Raw genomic sequence first — 24,245 nt, 5'->3', positions numbered from 1 at the left:
CATTCCTTCCAGGGGTCACACTGAACACTGTCAAACCAGCCCAGACACTACATGTTCCCAACACCACCAATTAGCAAGCATTGTTATAAAAATGTTTAACTGAACTTAATCATAAGGAAGCAATCAGATAAATCCAGAATGTGGGACATTTATAGGAAAACTGCTCTGGGCTTATATATATATATATATACACACACACACACACGTGTATATATATAAATATGAACATATACACACACATATATATAGCTAAATGTCATGAGAATCAAACAAACAAAAAAATCAGGCTATTATGGCTAAATTTAGAGACATAAAACCAAATGCAACATGTAAATCTTGACTGGGTCCTAGATTTTAAACCAAACAAAAAAATGTGTTTTAATTAGCTGGGTGTGGTGGCACACACCTGCACTCCCAGCTACTCAAGAGCCTGAGGCAGAAGGATCACTTGAGCCCAGGATTTCGAGGCTGCAGTGAGCTAAGATTGTGCCACTGCATTCCAGCCTGGGCAACAGATTGAAACCCTGTCTCAAAAAAACAGAAGCAAAAAACAAAAATCTCAGAAAGGCTATCAAAGTCATTTGCGGTACAATGGGAGGAAATTTAAATATAGACTATATCTTAGATGATATTATTTTGTTAATTCTTAAGGTGTGATCATGGTAATGAGATTATATAGATGAATACCTTTATTCTTATGAGATATGTGTAAAGTACTTGAAGGTGAAGTACTGTTATGTCTGCACCTTTCAAATATTTCAACAAAGAAAGTATACATAAAATATATATAAAAGAGTAAGAGAAAGACAAATGTGAAAAAAATGTAGGCATCTGGTGAATCTGGGCAGAGAGTATTTGGGTGTTCACTAAAATATTCCTTTAGTAGAAAAGATAGAAAATCTGCATGGAAATTTGGAAAATGTTGAAAATTCACAATTTCCAGGTTGTGCCTCCAACCCCCAGGCTCATACAGGCCTAGGAGGATCCTAGGAGCCTGTATTTGACAAGCCCAAGCTGATCCCATGCTCAGGTCAGCCTGGGAATGCCACTGGTCCTAGGTTGTGGATTTTAGCCGTCTGCCCTCCCCCACGGTCCTCTGGCATCACAGTGGTATCTAACTTGCTGCACATCCTCCAAGGCAGAGGCCAGCAATTGTGTCCCCGGTGAATTTATGAGGGCAATTGCCAATCATGCAGGAGCTGATTATATTAAGGGCAAAACTGTACTGTAACCAAAGTCCCAACCTCAGAGAAGTTTGAAGCCTGTTAACATAAACATGAAACAAAGACACACAAAACACTCTTTCATATGGTTTTCAGGTTTTATCTCCTTTCTTGTGAAGCAACACCGGCAGGAAAGAAAGGTACCACAACTAAAACGTCACTACAACAAAATTCATGATACACCAAAAATTACATAAACGTTACTAGATGTCACAACTTTAATTTCCTTTTTTTTTTTTTTTTTTCTTTTGAGATGGAGTTTTGCTTTTGTTGTCCAGGCTGGAGTGCAACGACACGATCTTGGCCCACTGCAACTTCCGCCTCCAGGTTCACCAGATTCTCCTGCCTCAGCCTCCTGAGTAGCTGGGATTATAGGCGCCCGCCACCACGCCCAGCTAATTTTTTGTATTTTTAGTAGAGACAGGTTTCACCATGTTGGCCAGGCTGGTCTCAAACTCCTGACCTCAGGTGATCCACCTGCCTTGGCCTCCCAAAATGCTGGGATTACAGGCATGAGCCACCGCGTCGGGCCTCAACTCTAATTTTCAAAGGCTAAAGGTGAGAAGGTAATGGCTCCTAAACCCCACTAAAATATCAGAAAATGTCTTTTGTCTTTGATTTATTTTCTTTTCTTGAATATAGGCAATCTATTTTCCTCCCGGCCCCTGTCTCCATATCCCTCCTCCCTCATTTCTTTTTTGTTCTTGTTGTTTGAGGAATCAATCCACGTGGACGGGGAGAAGGGGAAGAAGGGAGAACTGTCACCAAAATTCTGCTGGATGGGAAAAAGAAGATGGGTGAATGTGGGGACACGGAGAGAACATGGACATGGGTGGACAGTGGAACGGCCCATTTATACCTAGACAGGGTCAAGAATTGGCCAGGCCTGGAGCATCTGCAATGGGTGTGGAGGCAGCAGAGACAGGAAGTCTGATTTTCAAAGATATCTAAGAAGCAGGACAACTTTCAGCTCCTGTCCCACCCTGGGAGAAGACAGGTGGCTCCATCTCTCAAGAGGGTGGAATCAGGGTCTCTGACAGGAGAGCCCAGAACCCCCAGGGACAATCAGGTTACTGATTAGGCTGCAGCCCTCGCTCACTGGGCTCCAGGATGCAGGCAGCCAAGCCTCCCCTTCCTGCAGGGACCAGGGAGAGTCTTGTGACAACAGCCTGGGAGGACCGACCCACAGCACTGAGATCAGAAGGCCCCAACAAGGAAAGGTTCGCTCACAGCAGGCACTGCCCATCCCCGCTGAGTCCCCCACTATTAAACATGGGCAGGCCATCTGCGGAGAGCCTCATACAGAAACGGGAAGGCAGCCTAGAGGAAAGAGATCCTTCAGCAACGAGAAAAGAAAACAAAATTTTTAAAAATCAAGAGAATATACCATGAAATGAAGACCATGTTTTTTAGTTTTTAAAAAAAAGTTGACAGAACAAAAAAGAACTCTTATACGTGAAAAAAGTATGGCAAAAAAAAAAAAATGTAAAAAAATCACAACAAGAGTCTAAATACGAAAATGAGGAGGCTTCCCAAAAATGCAACAAGCTTAAAATGGTAGAAAATAGGAAATAAGAGGATTGGTCCAGCAATCCTTTATCAGAATAGTAGTAGTTCCAGAAAGAGATAAAATAGAAAATGGGAGGGGAGAAAATCACCAAAGAATAATTCAAGAAAATTCCCAGAACTAAAGAACAAGTGTTTCTGCATTGCCAGGGCACAAAAATGCCCAACATGCTGGATAAAATACACCAAGGCACTGTGTATCTCCGAACACCATGGATTTATCAGTCAGGGCAGGCATTGTTAAGCTGCAGCAATGAGTAGCCCAAAAGCCCTCAGAGGCCTAAAACAACAAAGATTTATTCTTCAAGTTTATTTCAATCGAACAGGGTCATAGCATGGATAGGAGGGGGTTCTGCAAGCTGAGTATCATCATTGTCAAGCTGAGTTCAGAACCAAACTAAAGGGAGGGAAAACTCTGGCAGCAACTTACACTCGCAGCTAAGTGCAGGCCCAGAAGTGGAAGTAGCACTTCCACTCAGCTCCCGGGCAGGCCACTGGCACAGCAACCATGTGAGGCCATCAAGCTCAGGGAGTGAGGAAGGGAGGGCAATCCTACCAAGAGCCTGGGGGGCAGGCGGCTGGACATGTGTGGTGAACACTGACGACCAGGGACGAAAGGAAGACGCTACAATCTTCAGAAAGAGAAGGACTGACTTGAAACTCTTCAACAATCCTGGAGGCCACAAAGGATTGGATTGATGCTTCAAAAATTCTAAAGGAAGAATTTTTTTGTATAATTCTATCTTATCAATCTATCAGACATGAAGGCAGAAAACATACTTATGGATAAAGTCTCAAAATTCACCTCCCATCACATCCAAACCAGGGAGTGAAACAAGAGGGAGTCAGGAAGAGGAAGTCGGGAAACAGAAGCCCTGCAGTGGGCAGGTCCAGGCTGATGTGGGTGCAGGTGGTGAGGCTGGCAGCTGATCCCCAGATGCATACACAAGTTTCAGTAGAACACTTCGGGGCCCTTCTTCAGGAAGGGGTGCTGACAGAGGGGCATCCTGATGCCCGTGAACATCGTGGGGGAAAGACGCGACAACTGGCAAAGAGTTTGCAGTTGGATCTGTCATACTACATAGAAAGCAAGCAAATTAGAACACCAGCCAATTATTCGCTGGAGAAAACAAAAAGTAACGTACAACATGACTCACTAGGACAGCATTTACATAGTCACACTTGTAAACACTGCATGTTGATCTCCGTGAGATTGTACCACATCTATTTAGGAGGGTAGAGAGCATGCATGGGGGCAAAGAGAAGAAAAAAATCATCTCCCAAAGAACAAAGTCACTAAGTTAATATCTACAACTGAAAAATCAGGAAGCCAGGTGATTCAGTGGCACAAAGTTAAATACCAAAATCATCAGCTAAAAGAAATGAAGTGCCTAGGGGCTGGGTGCGGTGGCTCATGCCTGAGGGAGGCCAAGGCCAGTGAGGAGGTCAGGAGTTTGAGACCATCCTGACCACCACGGAGAAACCGTCTCTACTAAAAATACAAAATTAACCAGGCATGGTGGCGTATGCCTGTAATCCCAGATACTCAGGAGGCTGAGGCAGGAGAATCACTTGAACCCGGGAGGCCAAGGTTGCAGTGAGCCGAAATCATACCATTGCAACCCAGCCTGGGCAACAAAAGCAAAACTCTATATCAAAAAAAAAAAGTAAAGTGCCTATTTCTGGGGAGAGGGAAATGGTGGCAGGGGATACTGTTTGGCCCCGCAGAGGCTACTTAACTTTTTACACTATATGCATGTTAAAAAAATAATACGTTAAAGGTTATTCAAGCCGAGTCTGCCCAGGAGATACCTAGTAGGTTGGCCTGATTTTTGATTCAGTACAAAGGGTAGAAACTGAGTTCTTTCAATGAGCCATTAGCACTGCTATAAATGCTACAAGGGCTGAAACACACAAGACACAATCCCTGTCCTCAGAATCGGGATTTCATTGAGGAAAAAGCCAACATATGAACGGGAAAGAACTCAAGTACAACACAAGTTGGCAGGTGGTCAACCCCAAGACATGAAGAAGAGTTATGTGGTATCAAGGAGGAGACTCAGGGCCAGAGTAAGTAACAAAGGCTTTGGGAAAGACGTAAGGAGCAGAAGGAGAAAGGCTAACAGAACTTGAGTTCTGTTCCCGAAACAGGGAGGGCATTTCTGCAACGGAGACTGGCTCACAGTGAGGGTGTATATAATTGGGAAGTATGGACAGTTTTTTCAAACAGTGGTGAGAGTTTACTTGTAACAGGGAGGACAAGATGATTAATTAGGAAAAGCAGAGATTAGAAAACACAGACATTACGGTTGAGGGACTACATTTTCAATGTCCTTGGGTGTTATCAATCACAAGCCCTGTAACATATTTCCCTGCAGAGTGGCTCAGACTTAGCCTACCTGCTCCTTATTAACACTGCCTCCACCCTGTTTTAAATCCCTCATAGCTAAAATCACCCATGTCGTGGGCTGCACCCCAGGCCTGCCTGCCTGCCTGCTCTGGCCCCTGTCTGCCCGGGCAGCCTCATGGCTGTAATTTTGTTTTCACACTCCAACAATACCATCCTTCTTTGCATTCCTAGAATACTGCCTGCTCTTGGCTGCCACAGGACCTCTGCATACACTGCTCCTCCTAGAACTCGCTCTCTCCTCTGACTTCCCTGTTAACGCCTACATAAGCCTTCCATTCTCAGCTCACTTTTTGATTCCTAGAGAAAACAAACACACCTGATTGCTCTCACTCAGGAGTTCCTGCCACAGTTCTCATTCATTCCTTTCCCTCACACCAGTTTGTAATTTAACCTTCATTTCCAATTCATGCCCACCTCACCATCTTGGCCAGTGGGTCTCAAAGTGGGGTCAGGCCACAGTAACAGCATACAGAACCACCTATTAGTGATGCAGATTCTCAGGCCACATCCCAGACCAACTGAATCAGAATCTTGAGGAGGGAGACAAGCAGTCTGTGTTTTTAAAAAACCCCCTAGTGATTCTGATGCATGCTTAAGTCTGAGAACCAATGTGCTAGACTATGTGGTATATGGTCTGTACCATCACAGCACAGACCCGGTGTTTTAGCACCCCATGGTGTCTCCTGGTGCCAAGTTCAGCGACAACAGTAAGGACTTGGTAAGATTTCCTGATTAGATGAGTAACAGGTTAAAAAAAACTTCCCGGCCGGGCACAGTGGCTCACGCCTGTAATCCCAGCACTTTGGGAGGCTGAGGCGGGCAGATCATGAGGTTAGGAGATGGAGACCATCCTGGCTAACATGGTGAAACCCTATCTCTACTAAAAATACAAAAAATTAGCTGGGTGTGGTGGCGGGCGCCTGTAGTCCCAGCTACTTGGGAGGCTGAGGCAGGAGAATGGCGTGAACCCAGGAGGTGGAGCCTGCAGTGAGCCGGGATCACCCCACTGCACTCCAGCCTGGGCGACAGAGCGAGACTCCGTCTCAAAAAAAAAAAAAAATTTCCATGACTCCATAACTCCCCTAGTTTATTAATTCTAAACCCTTGTGGCAACTTTAGAATGCCCCCAAAATAAAATTGAAACTGCTGTCGGAAGACCTGGGTTCTAGATCCTGCTCCTAGACCTTTCTGGGTCCAAATTTTGGCCTTCTTTCTCTTGCTATCTGTGTGATCATCCATAAATTTCCTAATCTCTCTTGGCCTTAACTTCTTCACCTCTAAAATAGGAATCATTATAGCACCGATTTCCCAGGGTTGCTGAATGATTCAGACAATGGCACTAAGAATCAAGACTCACATACACAGTTAAGCACTCAACAAATGTAGGTAGTATTATTCCCATAATAAATAGTTATTCAGCTTTAAATGGTCTTTCCTCTTGGGTCTCAGCTTTCTTACTCAAGATTGACCACACACACTTCAGAGTAGTTCTTCCTCCCTTGCAAAACTACTCATATCTAACACCCATCCGAGGCCTGAAACCTCCCCTAGCAACCCGGAGTTCTGCTGGGGTTTTCCAGCTCCACCTCCTGAAGAGCTGGGCTCTAGCAGACAGGCTGGATCTACTCATACTTGCCTTCTTAGAGCTCAACTGAAGTCACTTGAGACAAGTGAAGTCTCCACTAACCTCGGGAATTAGATCTTACTAACTCAACAGGTTAGCAGGTGATTTCATTTCAGTGTGTCTCGGTGGCTAGCATTCAATCGCAGCTCACACTGGGAGCTATTTCCAGTCCAATTTTGGTACTTGGTGACGTATTAATAACAGCAATTAAAACATATGCCCAACGAATAGATCTTTAAAAGGACGGTTTCTGACTTCCCTAATAAGCAGAGGGCCCACCACCTGCCTGCGAAGTGCCCCTCCTGCCCCGTCTCCAGGCAGCACGCTGTGAGTGATGACAGAAACTAGACCCGCGCACGACGAAGCTGCAGGCACGCCCCGCCCGGCCCCCGAACTGCCTGCCCGCTGGGCCCTGCCGCCTAGTCCCGGGGGAAAACCTAGAATGGGGGTGCCCGTGCGCCCCGACACCTGGGCACGGCAGCGGCCCGGGGGGCCGCCCACACTTGGCTCCCCAAGAGTTAAACGCTGAGTAAATTTCCTGAGGAGCAAACAGTCGGAGCGGGGGCTCTGCCAACGGCCACAGTATTTTTATCCGACTTAACCAACACCGCGGCGCGACCGCGGATGTCCCCAAGGGTATCCCCACGCGGCACGCTCCGGAGTCGCCGACCGGAATTCTCGCCGGCTCCCAGCGCGACGTGGACGACAGCGCCGCCGCCGAGTTCCCCGGACAGGAGGCAGGGACCGGGGGCCGCCCGAGGACTGCTAAGGGCCCCTCCGTCCGGGGTCCGCGCCCGGGCCTAAGCTGTCGGGGGTGTGCACCCAAGTTGGCCCGCTTTGCTGCAAGAGCGGAAAGGGGTGGGAGCAGAAAGCGCCGGTCCCGCCCGGGGCGGGGAGCAACGCGGGGCTGCGGGGCTGCAGGGCCGCCTCGGGGCCCCGCACCACCGCCGCCCGGCCCACCGCGGAGCCGGGGAATGAATGGAGCTCCCCAGCTAGCCGCGGGCGCGCACTCACAGGCGACGTAGGCCAGCAAGGCGATGCCCAGCAGCAGCTTCATCCTCCTGCGGTTGACGGCAGACACTAGGCGCAGCAGCGCCTTGCTCACCATCCCCGGGAGCCGCGCGGGTCCAGGGCCCTGCCGCGCGGGGGCCCGCCTGCTGCACAATGCGCGGCGGCAGCGGCGGCGGCAGCGGCCTCGAGAGCCCCGCCCCCTGCCGCCGCGCGACCCCGCCCCCGCGCGCCGGGCTTCCTGCCGGCTGGATCAGCGCGCACGCGCGCCTCCACCCCCTTCCTCCGGCTCCGCCCCCGCCCCGCCGGCTTCTCTCCCCGCAGGCGCAGTGGCAGCCTTTCTCTTCTTGGTTTTCGAAGAATGTGCCCTGGAGGGCTGATGGGCGATGAGGCGCGACGCGGCGCTGCACGGCCCAGCGCGGCGCATGCGCGTTCCGGTCTGTTTTCCCCGAGCTACAGCGCGCGGGCGCCAGCCGGGAAGTGCTGCTAGGTTTGTTTCGCTGAGGTGCGTCCCCAACCCAAGGGCACGACCGCGGTGGCCAGTTTCCGATTGTTGCCGTGAAACGAAACTTACTTGCTAAACTTGGCCGAGCTTTTGAAGTTGTTGAATGCCTGCCTCAGAAAGTTACCTCGTTCTCTGGGCTGTTTAGTTGGGTTTTTTTAGTTAGAATATCGGCAGCGAAAATGATAAATCCCCTAAACCTTGCCGAAGTAAAAACTGGCTGCGTCTTTTTTTTTCCTTGGCTATGATCAACTGGGGTGCTTTTCTTTTAAAAATAAAGTTTTTTATTATTATTTTAAAAAGCAGTGCTAAGTATATTAATTTAGGATAGATGAGGAAAAGATGAAATTGCGCAGCTGTCTCTGCCTAGAGAAAAACCATGAACAAGTTGTCGTGTGTGTTTCATTCAATCTTTTTGTTGATCTGTTTTATAAGTGCTGTACTGATTGCATAGGAGGTACCTGTGTTTAGAGAGCATTTATTGAATGATGATTACAAGCGAGGAGATGTATCAGAAGATCCACAGACAATCAGAATCTTGTTGTTGGATCTGCTGAGAGCTGGTCCCATGGAGGAGAAAAAGACAGGTACACACAGATGTGTGTGATGCCAGGTCAAGAGAGCTCCCAGATTTGGGATCTGCAGGCTTCAAGAACTCATCTTCAGCTATACGGAGCAACGAGTCAGCAGCAGCTCTACTTCTTGGAACCTCAGGCCATTTTGCTCAACTCAATAGAACACCCTCCTTTAGATTTATTAGACACCTCCAAGAAAAAGAAATATGGCAGCTGGTACTAACGCAGCAGCTTTATGTTACATCTTTCAAACTATATAGTGCAAATGCCGTGATTCTGATAAAACCTCCCTCCATCCTACCCCGCCCCTAAACCTATTGAGAATCCCTGACTAGGAGGAAACAGGCTGAGCGGTTTGCTAAGGCTGATCGCCCCTGCTGTGCATGCTGTCCATAGATGGAATGGACTTCTTTCCAGAAGCCCAGCTCCCTGACTGACGTGTCAGAGGAGGCTGCCAAGTGACAAAACACCTGGCATGGGAGCCTGAGCCCTGGGTTTCCAGAGGGGCCAGGCCCCCAGAGCACACCAGTTTGGAACAAATCAATTTTGTCTGTAAGTCTGCATTTCCTTGTGGCTGACTTTTTGGATTTGCCGTAGATCTATGGTGTTTGAAAAGAGAAGCAATTAGAGCAAGTGGAGCTCTAGGCCTTTCCCATTCCATGACTCCGTGGTTTTTAGATTAAACATGAGGAGAAGAAATGGAAGAAAAGAACAGTTCATTAGCACTTGACCTATGGGCAAAATCAGACTGAAGCTTCTAGGCAGATTTCAAGCATTTTAGGTTTTAGGTAAGGTTTGATTGATAGGTATCCTATTAGATGAAAAAGGTAAGAAATTATGGGGTATTTACCATTTCTGTATTAAACTCCTTAAGCCCAGCATTCCCAGTTAGCATTTTTTTCCGCTGCTGGACGCTATTGCCAACTTCTGCCCCATGGAATTAAGTATATTGAAATACCATTAGCAGCTGCAGTTGAAATAGCTGCTGCTGTCATTATTGCCACCCAGAAGGCGGTTGGTGTTCCAGGACGCTGGTGTCCAGCTCAGCCGCAGCCAGAATTAAAGAGTAAGCAATAGTAAGTGTGCACCCAGTGGAGGTAAGAAGGCCTGAGGGAGGGGGATGCCGAAGAGGCCCTGTAAGCTCCGGGGATCTTGGGCGTAAGTAGCACCATTTCCCTGTGCTGCTTGCCTCCCTTGTCTCTTCCCAGCCCATCCGCACTTCCCCAGTGGGTTCTGGGCTCATCCCTCCCTGCCCCCTCCCCTCGCTGTCAACCCTCTCATATTTCCAGTGGATAGGTTAACAATATTTTTGAGCGATTGCGTAGTTTTGAACAATTACAAGTTACAAGGTAGTGTTTTTGATACTTAGGGTAATTAAAAAATGAATTGTAATATGGCTTCTCTTCTAGAGTGTTCAAAGCCTGAGGAGTGGAGAAAATTAACATTTATTAAACCTCTGCAATATGCCAGGGACTGTTATGCAATGCACTTGCATTGTTATCTCATTGATATGGTTTGGCTCTATGTCCCCACCCAAATCTCATCTCAAATTGTAATCCCCACATGTCAAGGGAAGGACCTGGTGAGAGGTGATTGGATCGTGGGGGTGGTTTTCCCTATGCTGTTCTCGTGATAGGGGGTTCTCATGAGAGCCGATGGCATTTTTTTTTTTTTTTTTTTTGAGATGGAATCTCACTCTGTTGCCCAGGCTGGAGTACAGTGGCACAATCTCAGCTCACTGCAACCTCCGCCTCCTGGGTTCAAGTGATTCTCCTGCCTCAGTCTCCTGAGGAACTGAGATTACAGTCACCCGCCACCATGCCCAGCTAATTTTTGTATTTTTAGTAGAGTTGGAGTTTCACCATGTTGGTCAGGCTGGTCTTGAACTCCTGACCTCAGGTGATCCACCTACCTCGGCCTCCCAAAGTGCTGGGATTACAGGCGTGAGCCACCGCACCCTGCCGGTTTCAAAAGTGTTTGGAAGTTTCCCCTTCACAGCATTTCTCTCCTCTCCCCTGCCGCCAAGTGAAGAAGGTCCTTGTTTCCTCTTCACCTTCTGCCATGCTTGTAAGTTTCCTAAGGCCTCCCCAGCCATGCGGAACTGTGAGTTCATTAAACCTCTTTCATTTATTAGTTAGGTAGGCTCCACCAGTGCTTTATAGCAGTGTGAAAACTACTAATACACTCGTTTAATTCTTGTAACAGTCCTGTGGGGCAGGGTTGCCATTGTTGCTGCTCTTTAAAAAAACAACTTTTTAAAATTAATTTTTAAATCAATAAAAATTGTATGTATTTATGATGTGTCATGTGGTATTTTTAATAAATGTATAGATGGTGGAAGAGCTAAAACTAATTTGCTTCCAACTTTTGGGTGTTGTGAATAATGCTGCTGTGAACACAGGTGTACAAATATCTCTTTAAGACCCCACCATAGATTCTTTTGGGTACATAGCCAGAAGTGGAATTGCTGGATTACAAGGTAGTTGTATGTTTAATTTTTTCAGGAACCTCTATACTGTCTTCCTTAATGGCTGTACTGATTTACATTGCTGATGTCATTAATAGATGAGGAAACTGAGGCTCTGAACATTTGATGAGTGTCCCAACACTTGGTAGGTGGCAGGGTTACCAGCTACTTGGCTTGGCAAGTAACAGGGTTACCAGTCACAGAGCCGGGAGTGTAGGGCTGGAATTTTAAGCCATGAATTTCCCTATGTGAGGATGCTTTTCTGGAGTTGAGTGCAGACTTGCAAAGAAATGACTATCACACATAGCAAAATGTGGTGAGAGCTCACTGGGTCGGGGGTCGCATGAATGGCTAAGGAATTTCACAACAGGAAGGTATGCTTCCAGGTCATGGACTGTGGTTTGCCATGCCAGGACCAGCTGACAGGCTCACAAGAGCTGACAGTTTGCAACTGTTCCTCTGGGATTATTTGCACCCTGGAAATACGCAGTTGCTGCATACCAGGGATTCTTTTTTTTTTTTTTTTTTTTTTCTTTTAACTAGCATACTTCTGCTTGCAGATGAGAACAGTGAGAGACAGAAAGCTTTGCAGAGCAGGACCTACATGAGCTGAATTTGAAAAGATGTAATATAGGATTTGGACTCATACATCTTGGGCAGGGGCATCCCTCAGGAAATAGCAAAGGCAAGGATGCTGGGGAGGGAAAGATTTCCATAGGAAATAGTGGGGATCTCTGGCGGGAGGAGCAGAGAACAAGAAGCGATGGTATATTGGCCAGGCGCAGTAATCGCAGCACTTTGGGAGGCTGAGGCAGGTGGATCATCTGAGGTCAGGAGTTTGAGACCAGCCTGGCCAACATGGTGAAACCCCATCTCTACTGAAAATTCAAAAACTAGCTGGGCATGGTGGTGGGCACCTGTAATCCCAGCTACTTGGGAGACTGAGGTAGGAGAATCACTTGAATCCAGGAGGCAGAGGTTGCAGTGAGCCGAGATCGCACCGCTGCACTCCAGCCTCGTTGATAGAGTAAGACTCCATCGCGAAAAGAAGAAAAAAAAGAAGAGGAAGTGAAGGTATAAATAATGTTCAAAAGGAAGGCCATGAGGATTAGTAGAAACAAGGCATCAATCACAACCTCATCAAGGGTTACTTTCTTTCCTGGCTACTCAATAGCAGTGTCAGCCTCCATCTTCATCTTTGCATTCTGCTCTGAACACTGCTGGGCCTAGTGTATGCTCACTGCATCTTCCAGCCTTCCCATTATGCTCTGCCAAGAGAGGGCCCTGGAGGAAGATCAATGGGCAGAGGAGAGATGTTTCTGTGTCAGCTCTTCTAGCGTGGCCATGGCTAGTGGCTGCTGGCACTTGCTGCAGTGAGGCTGGGGTGATTCTGGACTCAGCAGCCCCAGGGAGGCTACATCTTTTCAGAAGTTGACCCCTGTCATCAAGGCCCCTCTTCTCAGCTGATCTGGAGCTGACAGCTTCTGATCTCTGGGCATCGCTTCTTTCATTTTTTCTTCTTCAGAATCTCTCTTCTGCCTTTGGTGCTTCTTAACCCAGCCAACATCTTTGGAATCAAACCCCTGTATTAAATTTCTTCTGTTTGAAATACTTACAATAGTTTTCCTGACTAGATCTCAATTGATACATCCTCCTCTGATGAAGGTGAGAAAGACAGCTTGGTCTCAGACCTCCTCCTGAGGTGCCTGCCATGAAGCTGTGCCAGCTGTGCCATGGCCACAGAAGTTTTCCTGTTGGTAATGACCACCCGCCTGTATTGGAGTCCCTTTCTGGAGCATATGTCTCCCTTTCCTAGGGTCTCAGGAGAAGGATAGATGCAAGGCCTTGCTGCCCTGTTGCTTTATTTCCCACCATACCATGATCCCAGGACGCATGAGCACGGTAGATCTTCTTACTGGTTTAGGCAGACAGATGGGTTTAATATCACAGCATCATAAATAACTTGAAATTGCTTATCTAACATTTCAATTTTTGAGTCTTTTTAAAAAATATACTTTATTTTTTAGAACAGCTTTAGATTATGGAAACATTGAGAAGATGGTACAGAGAGTTCCTACGTACCCCACACCTTTTTTCCCCTATTATTAATATCTTGCATCTGTATTGGGATTTTTATCACAAGGGTTCACACTGTCAACATGATTTCTGACTGCTGATGTGGACCTTGATCAGATCAAGGTCAACTGAGGTAGTATTTATCAAGTTTCTCCACTGGAAAATTATTCTTTTATTTTTTAACCCCTTTCCATACTCTTTGGAAGGAAGTCACTGTATGCAGCCCACACTCAGGGAGTAGGGCATCATGCTTTCCTTCCTTGAGGGTGGAGAACCTGCATAAAGTCTTTGGAATTCTACTGCGCAGGAGTTTGTCTCTTCTCTCCTTTTGTTAATTTATTCAATCATTTATTCGTATCAGTATAGACTCATGGATATTTATTTTATGCTTGGAGTTATAATACAGTACTACTTTATTAATTTTATCATTCAAATTATGCCAGTGTATGTTATAGGGAGCTCTTTTTGTTGGCTTCTGTGCCCCGTTGACATACTCCCATCATTGTGGAGTGTCTAGGTTTTTGTTTTTGTCTTAGCATTTTCTTACTTCCTGGCACTCTCAAGAAACTGCAGACTCATCTCGTTTATTTCCTGCCCCAGTCCTAGAATCAGCCATTTCTCCAAGAATCCCTGTTTTCCTTTATTGGAGAACAGTATTGGAAACCAAGATTTGGGTACTAGGTGTGCTAGTGCTACTGGAGTATTGTTGCTTGTAGGTATTCTTAGCTCACAGAGCAAAGAAATGTGTGTATGTGCACTAACCTTTGTATATACACATAGCAATAAATGTTTCTATAGGTAACACTCTGTATCTATAAAGAGGAGTTCCTGCTGAGGTCTCCGACTCTAATACTTTGCCACAGGGATCATTTTAGGATCATCTACCTAAACCTGGCTCCCACCATCTGCCATCCATTTACTAAATCATTTGATTCCAGTACACATGTATAGCAGTGTCACTTGTTTCTTTGACCACTTTACCACTGGGATGGCATCTGTGCAGATTTCTATCCTTTCCCTTCATACACACGCACGTGCACACACACACCTTTCCTCTCCTCTGCTCTCCCCACAACCTTGCATCCCACCCCAACTCTAGAACTCCTGATCATTCCTGTGCTGTGCAGTTTGTCTTCCCTCGTTTTGTCCATACCCATGAAGGACTTACCTTCCTCATCTATACCTGTTAATAAAAGTGTTTTCTAAGAAAATCCAGTTCCCTTCCTAAGACGCACCAAAGACCCTTAAAATATCTTCTTAAACCCTGACCAGGACAAGAGTCTGGCCTTTTGTCTACAGACAGTGGGGTGTGACTGTCTGTCTCAAGCAGTAGCTCCCATCATCCAGGCGGGTTTTCCAGCAGCATAGGCTGGAGTGGGAGCGGTCTCAGGAGAAGCTCGTGCATAGAAGACTGCTGCAACAATTCAGGTGGTCAGGAGCGAGAAAAGCTAGTAGTCGTGGTGGAAAGGGCATAGAAATAACTTTGAGAGTTATTTTGGAAGTTGAATGACAGATATTCTGGTTGATTGTATAGATCAACAGGGAGAAAGAGTAATCAAATGAGACTCTCATGTCATATGCTGGGTGACAGGTCCTCCTGAGGTATTAGTGAAGACTGAAGGTATTTTTTTCCTCCCAGGTGTTTGTATTTTAATGATTCTCCTGGACTAGAATTCAAAGTTGACAAATAGGTTTTATATGCATGCCCACTCCAGTAGAAATGTGGGTTGCCTGAAGCTCTGGATTAGGAAGGGCATCCAGACACAACAGGAAAGTGCTGTGATATTGGTAATGCTTGTGTGGTTGAGATAGGTGGAACAGACACTGGGGGGAACCTATGACTCATGGTTTTCATGGTTATATCGGCAAGTTCCCTCCAGTTCAATAATTTCATCATGAATCTTATGTACTAAAACTGCCAATGGAGGAGATAGTTTTGAACAAAAGCCTCCATATTATATCATGTAGGCAATTCCTTCCTTGTCTAGTCTAAAGCTGGTCTTGTATTCTAGACTAAAATAACCAATGAGCTGGATGAGAGCCCAGTAATAATGAGTTCCTAAAAACTGACCTAGGGCTTTGCTCAAACCACTATATGATAAGGCAATAGTGAATTAATCAGCTAATTGTGAATTAGGTATCAGCCACTACTAAGTCATACTTTTCAGACCTTATGATGTCTTAAGGTATGCAACCATGGGATCTTGAAAGGAAGAGCTGCTGCTAGGCCATTATATTTTGATAGGGAGCAGGAAAAGGCTCCCTTTCCTCAATGCACCTTCTTTACTTCTTTCTGGAAATTGTTATGATATAGATCTGTATATATACACATGCATATATGTGTGTGCATATATTTTTATATGTGTGTATATATATATTTCTGTGATATTGTGCCTTTGGTAAGTGCACAACCTGCGCAACTATACATGGCATATGTAGTCAGCAGTGAAGGTAGGATGTAGTGATGCAATGAGAAGGTAGGGGAAAAGATAGAAATGGCTTCCGTATATGCATCTGGGGCTATGGAGTTACAGCAGTTAGATTTAGGGTTTCTGGTGCACAACCAATTCTAACTTAACCAATGCTAACTTAAAATTCTAACTACTCAAAGCTGCTTTGAGCAGACAAGCAGCTGGTACATGAAAAAAACTGACATGAAATAGTCCTCTTCTTCGTGTCCTCCACTCCACTCCACTTCACTGTCTGGTCCTATAGTCAAGGACAGCATCAGGGAAGGTGGAATGTGCCCAAATTGGGTCAAAAAGCAGAGGAGGTAATCAACCATGAAAGCACCCTGAGACTGTAAAGTACTAAAACTCATAACATAGATGTGAAGACAATTCCACTGACATTATAAGAAGCGGATCATTCTGAAGGACAACATTCATTTAGACATATGTGCAAAAGTCAGTTCCTTTACTATCATACTTCATATGCAGCCTTATAATTGCTTTCAAATTAACATTATAAGGGAAAAGCAGAGCTCTTGTGATGGTAGCAGATTTCCATCATAAGGTAATGTGCAGGTGTCAAGGCTGAGATGGGAAAATTTTTAAATGTTAATAGGACGAAACTAAAGCATTTTAGCAAAATAAAACATACAGCGGGGAGGGAGAAAGGACAGAAGATGCAGTGTAAGTGGATGTCAATTTGTTCATTTTAAAGTCAGGTAAGCCTAGTTTAACATACAAGTTCAAGGAGACAAGAAACACTGATAAAATAGCAGGTCAAAAAGCCGAAGGCCTTTTTCCCTTCACAAGCCAGAAGAAGCTAGTCCCCAATGCTGTATTTGCTAGAGGGAAATTTGCTCTGGGGAAAAAAAAAAAATAATTTCAAAAGAAATATCCCTTGGTGAATTTCTAAATAAAATAAAGTAACATTACTCAAGTGTCCTTCAATAGTTGAATGGATAAACAAAATGTAGTATAAACATACAATGGAATATTATTTGGCCTTAAACTTCTGGCACATAGTACAATTGGATAAGCCTTGAAGACATTGTACTAAGTGAAATAAGCCAGTCACCAAAGGGCAAATATTGTGTGATTCTACTTATATGAGGTACCTGGAATTGTCAAATTCATAGCGACAGAAAGTAGAATGGTGGCTGTCAGGGGGTGGGGAGAGGGGGAAATAGAGAGCTGTTGTTTAATGGGCATGGCGTTTCAATTTGGAAAAAGGACAGGTCACAGATCCTGTTGTAACTTGCATTTCTTTTTCCTGGGTACATCCTCAGTCTGGGCAAAATAAACCTCTAATCAATGAAGATTTGTCTCAGGCACTTATTGGTTTACAGTAAAAATGGGGAGACGTGGGAGCTGATGTTTGGGGTATGGAGTAGAACCTGGGCATGGGGTAGGGTAGGGACTGTGTGTACAGACTGAAAAGACAAGGCTGTGATAACAAGGAAAAGCCTCTCCTGGCTGGTCAGACAGGAGACATATCCCGGTAAAACCTGGCTCTGGTGTCCACCTCTCTCAAGACAAACACATGTAGAAATTTGAGACAGAGATGGGCAGAGCTTGGTTTAAATTCTAGCTCTGTCATTTTGTAGCATGTGACTTGGTCACATTCATAAAGCTTTTAGAACTTAACTTCACATCACTTGTTATATGGACAGCTTACCCATATGTAGCACAAATATTATGAGGATTAAATAAGCAAATGCAAGGAAGTGATTCACAGAGTCTCAGCTGATGCTATGGGAATTCTTTTCTCTTTTGGGGACCTCACTCAAGGAGTTGTCTTCCCACCCTGTTCATGACTCATTATCACGATCCATCCATGCAATACATCCAATTATTAACGTTGTTCTAGAAAGTAGTCTACTATTGACAAATGCTTCAAATACATAAATTATGAAATGCTGAGATGAGATGTTCCTGCCAATGCCAATTACTAAGGCAGAATTCCAGCTACCATTTCACTAAGATTTCTAAAGGAGTCAAATGTCCCTCAAAACTAAACTCCTTCCTTCTGTATTCTATGAGCTCCACTGCCGTAGGGTGGCTGTGAGACACAGCAGTAGCATTAGAAAGGGCTCACTCCCGCTTCTTTTTGGTAAAAGGGGTTTTGTTGCTAAACTAACATAGTAAGCCACAACCCTCCAACAGAGGATGAGGCTTTGAACTGTTATGTCCACTGTTTAACAGATTCCAAAGGTGCTTGGCTGCACATTCAGGCCCGGGGGCATGGAGCTAGGATTGAGGCTCTGGTGCTGCCTGAACCCACACGTTGCGGAGTCAAGATGATTGAGGGTAAGTGCAAGAGGGTGGGGGCAGGGGGCAGCGTGGGGCAGGATGGAGAGGAAGGGGGTAGGGCAGAACAGGACAGGGAGGGTGAGGGCAGGGCACAGCAGGGAGGTTGTTGCTCTGCAGGGCTGGGTGAGTGTTATGGAAAGATGCTAATGCACCTAACCAAGAAGTATTAAGTCACAAAGTTTTGTTCTTGGTTGTGCAAACAAGAATCACCATGTGGTATGAGTCAGGTCCTCCTAGGATTTGCCCTCAGGGAGGGAATTACATGATCTCCCTGAATACCAGGTCTAAGCAAAGCATAAAACACTATAATTGTCCTCTTATTTTTCTATAAAATGAGGATTTTCGTATGTTCCTTACGAGCTGCTCTAGCCAAAACTTTCTTCCTTTTTACCTGGGAAAAAAGTAACCCAGATCACCCTGCAGGCGTATGTGAATTGGACCTGGTGGCACTCACTCCCAGATGAAGGCTTGGAGATCCATGACGGGGTGAATAAGACCAAGGTCTCATGTTTTCTTCATCCTTCTTCAGCTTTGTCTGCTTAGTTTTCAGACTATCCTGACGGAGAATGTGAAGGAAGACAGGTGGCGGCCGAGTTCCTGACAAGGAACCCACGGGTGCGTGGGGACTTGCTCTGTCTCCTGAGTTGATTACCCTTTGCCAGGAGATGAGCACATTTCTCCTCTCGGCCTGGATCTTCTATTAATAAGTGTGTCCGAGAAGTATTCATGAAAGTTCTGTTTCTCCAGAACCCTGGAATGCTCATGGCAGGTCAGGAACTGATCATGAGTGATTTGTTTTTTCTAAGACCAGCCCAGCGGGCACAAAAGAACCAGCGGGTAAGCAAGTGTAGGAGCAAAACTGCAAGTTTATTTTGGTAACCTAAGGTGTGTGGGTGAAGTCTGTCGGCCTCCGGCAAAGGAGGCCGGCAGAGTCCCCCGGTGGGGCTCTCGGAGGGACTTCCCACAGTCCCGACATCCCGACAGCAGTGGAGCTGTGAGAAGACCGCGGGGCTGTGAGAAGGCCGCGTGGCTCAATGGCGGAGAGCGGCTTTTCTAGGAGTGGGAGGGCAATAGGCGGGGCACGGGCGTGTCAGGGGCGTTCCGCAGGTGCGACCAGGTAAATCTTGGTCTCTTCGGATTGACGTCACCTGGCGCATGCCCAGTTGGTCTGTACCTTCCCGGGCGCCGGCTGCATTTTCGCGCTCGCGGGAAGAGTTGGTGGTGAAGAAGAACCCGGAAGTGCACCATCTTGCCTCCGTTCATCGAAACAGTCCAACCTTTTATTGATAATAGTGATAAAGGGGCACCGTGGTCTGTCTGGCTACTTCCTGCTGTTAAGGGGCGTCATTAAGGTCGGGGCCCATGGTTGGTATTTGGACGCACGGATGAAAAATAAAATAAGGCACAGTATTAGTATAGGAATGAGGAATGGAAGCATTTGTTGGAATATGGGCAAAACCCAGAAGGAAGGTCCCGGCAAGGTTGGGGAGTATGAGATAGTTAAGAAAATTTAGTAAGTTTGAGGCGAGTGGGGGAAAGCCAAACTGATTTCCACTGATTGCTTTCGGTAGGAGCCCTTTTTAGCTGGGAATGAGGAAAGACTGCGCAAAGTAATTGTTGGCCAGGCAGCAATTAAGGGGTGGAGTTTTTCGTGGAGTGGATGGCTTTCCACTTACTCCTACTACAGAGATATTGGATGGAAGGCTAGGTCCAGAGAAGGATGGCAAAACAGAATAGGTAGCCTTGCTGTTGATTAAAAAATTAATTGTCTTACCCGCTACCAGGAGAGTTACCCGTGGCTTGGCGAGGGTGATGGGGGTCCCCGAGTCTCGGCACCTTCAGTTGTCATCGTCCAGATGTAAGAGCTGGAAGGAGCTCCCAGGATCCTGGGAAAGGGGGTCACGTAGAGGCGCGGCACCTGTTCTCAGGGTGGGGCAATCAGACTTCCAGTTTCCTCCCTGCTGGCAAGCAGGGCAGGGGGTTGCTGGTGGACGAGGGTTAGGACATTCACTGGCCTAATGTCCCGATGCCTTGCACTTATAGCAAGGCTGCGTTGGGACTCGGGGACCTTGCGGACACCTGTTGGCATAGTGTCCTGCCTTGCCGCACTTATAGCAGGCAGGCTCCTTTTGTAGCTTTGGAGTCTGAGGGGTGTGTGCTCTCTGGTCTGGGGTTACGACTGGGCTGTAAAGCCGCTGCTAGGAGCTGTGCCTTCTGTTCAAGGCGAGCCTGCCGTCTCCTCTCTGGAGCTATAGACCTTAAAGGCTAATTTAACCAGGTCTCGTATTGGTGTCTGAGGACCATCCTCTACCTTTTGAAGTTTTTTACGAATGTCAGGAGCTGATTGAGAAATGAAATAAGACGCTCAATTTTGGAAAGATCGGCCAATGAAAAAGGGACATGTACTCTGACGACCCCCCGCCCCAGCCACCTCTCGCAAAGGTGCTAACACTGTAGGAGGGTGTGGGCAGAGATAGGGGACTCAAGACAGCCAGTTGGGGGCCCTGAAGGAGGCACGGGACCGAGTGGATTACTAGTAGATGAGGAGGAGGATGGAGGAGTCTGGATGGGGGGAGGAGGAGGAGTCTGGGCAGGAAGGGAGGGGGTGGAGAGAAGGAGGAGAGAAGGAGTATAGGGATGAGAGCCTAAGGCCCAAAAGCCTTGCATGTAAATTTCGGACCACTTGCCTAGCCGCTGGCAGAAATTGCTGAGGTCGATCACGCCACAGTGGAAAGGAAAATTAACCGCTTCCTCCTAAGGTCTTGTTCAAGCTGTAAGGTTTTTAAATTGGCTAGGAGGCACCCTAAGGGGGTGCTCTTTGGAAATTTGGACTGGGGGTTTCCCATTTGTTTCCTCTTTACTTACACAATGGACACAATGGAAATGGAAGTGGATCTCTGCCTGGCTTCAAAGCATCCTTTGGAACCAGCAGAGACAGACTGGAGGCTCATGGAGCCAAAGTGGAGATTACCTTCAGGTGGACGTCTCCGTCCTGAACGGGTCTCCGAGCCACTTGGTGGCTCCAAATGGACCTCGGACCTGCGCAGGATTTTGGCCGAGGGACACAATGGACACAATGGAAATGGAAGTGGATCTCTGCCTGGCTTCAAAGCGTCCTTTGGAACCAGCAGAGACAGACTGGAGGCTCATGGAGCCAAAGTGGAGATTACCTTCAGGTGGACGTCTCCGTCCTGAAGGGGTCTCCCGAGCCACTTGGTGGCTCCAAATGGACCTCAGACCTGCACAGGATTTCTGGCCGAGGGAGGTAAAGAGGAGACAAGGGCACTTAACCCAGAGAGGCCATGAGAGTGAGGGAAGCGGGTCTCAGGTCCTGGTCCGTCTGCGGTGTGGAAGCAGGAGGAGGTTCCCTGGCGCATGCCCAGTTGGTCTGCACCTTCCCGGGCGCCGGCTGCATTTTCGCGCACGCGCGGGAAGAGTTGGTGGTGAAGAAGAACCCGGAAGTGCACCATCTTGCCTCCGTTCGTCCAAACAATGAGATCATGTCCTTCCCAACATGTGCACCAATTTTTTCATTCTCCATTGAGGATATCGTTTCAGGGAACATAAGTGAAGGGCTGTCCTTTTCTCATCCATCCAATGCCATGTTGGGGAAATGACTCACTCAATCAACCATGTCAGAGGCTGCAGGGGTCTTAGGTGTGTGGTGACCACAGGTGACAGGGATGTGTGACAGCAGGTGCTGAAGGTCAGGTATGGAGGTAGGTGTTTCATCAGGTGCTCAGTCCGTCAGGCCAGGCAGCTTCCCCATACGCTACTTTGTCTCCATCCTCATCTGTTTTCTTTCACAGCACTCACAACTGCCTCAACGTTGTTTGTTTACTTAAATCTAGTTTATCAACCCCTAGAACATGTCTTCCTGACCACAGTTTTGTGTCTTTATTACTACTCCATCTCCAACATTGAGAACAGTGCTGGGAACTCAATGACTATTTTTTTGAATAAATAAATGGATTAAATTTTTACTAAGTGACAACACTGTTTTAAGCACTAAGCTAGGGTTTGAGACCACAGTAATAAAAATAATAGCCATTTTTCTTTTCCAAATAGAACCTAGATTGTTTCAATGGATCTTAATTTTATTGGATTAATTATGAGAATAAATTCCACAACCCACTGTGGAAACATTTAAATCTTCACTGCTTCTGAGACTGTCTGGAGCTTGGTGTCAGGGGTTCTCCTTCCTACTCCAGAGAAGGGCCCTCAATGTCCTTGGCGTTCAAGGTGCTCTTCCCCTGGTGCCCTTCTATGCTCGCCTTGTCTTGCTGGGAGCCTGCCCCAGATCTGAAGATCACGCACAGTTCTCACACAGAATTCAAAATCCATGCAACTTTCCCCACAGAGCATCAGCTCTGCAAAACATTCATGATTTCCCAGCTGAAGCAAGGAGCAGTGCTGTGGAGGGAAGGAAGGATTTCCCCAGAGCCCAAATCCAGGTGGGCTGCAGACAGATAGGCTCAGTACAGGAGGTGCCTGGACGGTGAGGGACAGAACTTTGATAATTTCGAATGCAGATGACCTTGAGTGAATAATGTTTTTAGAAAACTATGAGAAGCCATTGGGAGAAAAATTCCATACATAATGTTATTATTTCTCATATATATGCCAGTTTCTTTCATGTCTATTCATGTCTTCGTTAGAATTAAAGCTTCACATTGTGACCTTTGCCCTGGTCCCTTGCCTTTGATGACTTTCCTTTTCATGACTTCCCCAATGTCACATCTTTATTTTTTCTCTTCATTCTCGAAAATACTTTAAAAGTTTTAATTTCCCGAAATGTCTTCGTAGTCATTGGTATATTTCTCCATTTCACATGTCTCCCCTATGTGAGAGCCAGTATTTGAAACCTACCCACGTGAGCCTTGTATCCATTTCCCTGTGTTCATCCTCCTAATGCCACTCTAGCAATTTAATTTTTTCAATTATTTTAGGCAGACAGGGTGGCCTTTAAAAACAAGAAATAGTGTCCATACACTTTCTCTGGAGGAAGGAGTCCCTCTACCTGCTTGTCAGTGATAAGCTTCATGGGGGTGAACCCTGTTCCTCCAGATTAGAGACCTGGGGATGGGCTGAGTTAGGAACACAGCACAGTCACATGGCTTTAACTGGAGCTGGGAGGGTGTCCCTTCAGATGGTTTTGGATATTTGAATTTAGGAAAGATATTAACCTGAGCTCAAAATTATAACCTGAATTCTTTAGGAATTCAGGACAATTGCATAGACATGGATCATACCTCATCTCTGAAACATAATGAAGCCTTGAAATTACCTCAGATAGTTATACCATTGAGATGCTACAAAAGAGAAAATCTCCGTGCATGCAAGAGAGTCTGTGTGTAACTAACATAGATTTGCGTATAGTGATATGGAAGGGATTTTGACTGGAGACTATCACTAAACGATCACTCCAGAATCTGTCTATAGATAAATTAATGAAAGTATAAGGGTAATCAGTCCTGCAGCAGCCTTCCCAACAACAGAGAACTCACACTAGAGAGAAGCCCTTGAATGCAGTGAGTGTGGGGAAATCTCCATCCCAGCTCCACATTTACTCAGCACGTGATAACCCACATGGAAAAACCCCATGCCTGCAATCACTGTGAAAAGATTCTCAGTGACTGCTAGTCCTTTCGTTGACATAAATCAACTCGCGTTGGAGTTAAGCCTTATAAGTGTCATCTAGGCAGGAAAGTCTTTAATCATTGATCTCACATTAGACAACAGGAGCCCACTCATGCTGGAGAGAAAGCATATGAATGTCATCTATGTAGAAAAGCCTTTAGTACATACTCTGGCCTTAGACAACACAAGAAGATCCACACTGGAGATAAACCTTCTAAATGGAATTACTGTGAGAAACATTTTGGTCAGAACACCAAATTTATTCACACCATGGAACTCGCATGGGAGAGAAGTCCTATAAATGCAGTAAATTTGGGAAACATCTCAAAGTGTAACCTTTATTCACACCAAAGAACTTGCATGATGGAGAAACTCTGTAAATATAGTAAATGTG

At 46.2% G+C, this 24,245-nt stretch overlaps 1 protein-coding gene across 4 annotated transcripts in view; it reads right to left on the bottom strand.

Annotated features, from left to right (window-relative positions):
- Window positions 1-8,081, bottom strand: part of UXS1 (UDP-glucuronate decarboxylase 1) — a 93,746-nt gene extending 85,665 nt beyond the window's left edge. Inside the window, exon 1 of one of the 4 annotated variants that reach the window (XM_023211300.1) lies at window positions 7,838-8,081. In XM_023211300.1, the coding sequence (XP_023067068.1) occupies window positions 7,838-7,931 (94 nt within the window). In that variant the 5' untranslated portion in view covers window positions 7,932-8,081. The remainder of the gene's footprint in view (window positions 1-7,837) is intronic. The other 3 variants (XM_023211299.1, XM_023211296.2, XM_023211298.2) reach the window with 3 other exon arrangements.
- Between the last annotated feature and the right edge of the window lie 16,164 nt (window positions 8,082-24,245).

This window comes from Piliocolobus tephrosceles, chromosome 15, assembly GCF_002776525.5.
Source record: "Piliocolobus tephrosceles isolate RC106 chromosome 15, ASM277652v3, whole genome shotgun sequence".
In the NCBI taxonomy this organism is placed as follows: Eukaryota; Metazoa; Chordata; class Mammalia; order Primates; family Cercopithecidae; genus Piliocolobus; species Piliocolobus tephrosceles.
Note: the sequence above shows the minus strand (reverse complement) of the source record. Positions and strands in the feature narration are given on the sequence as shown.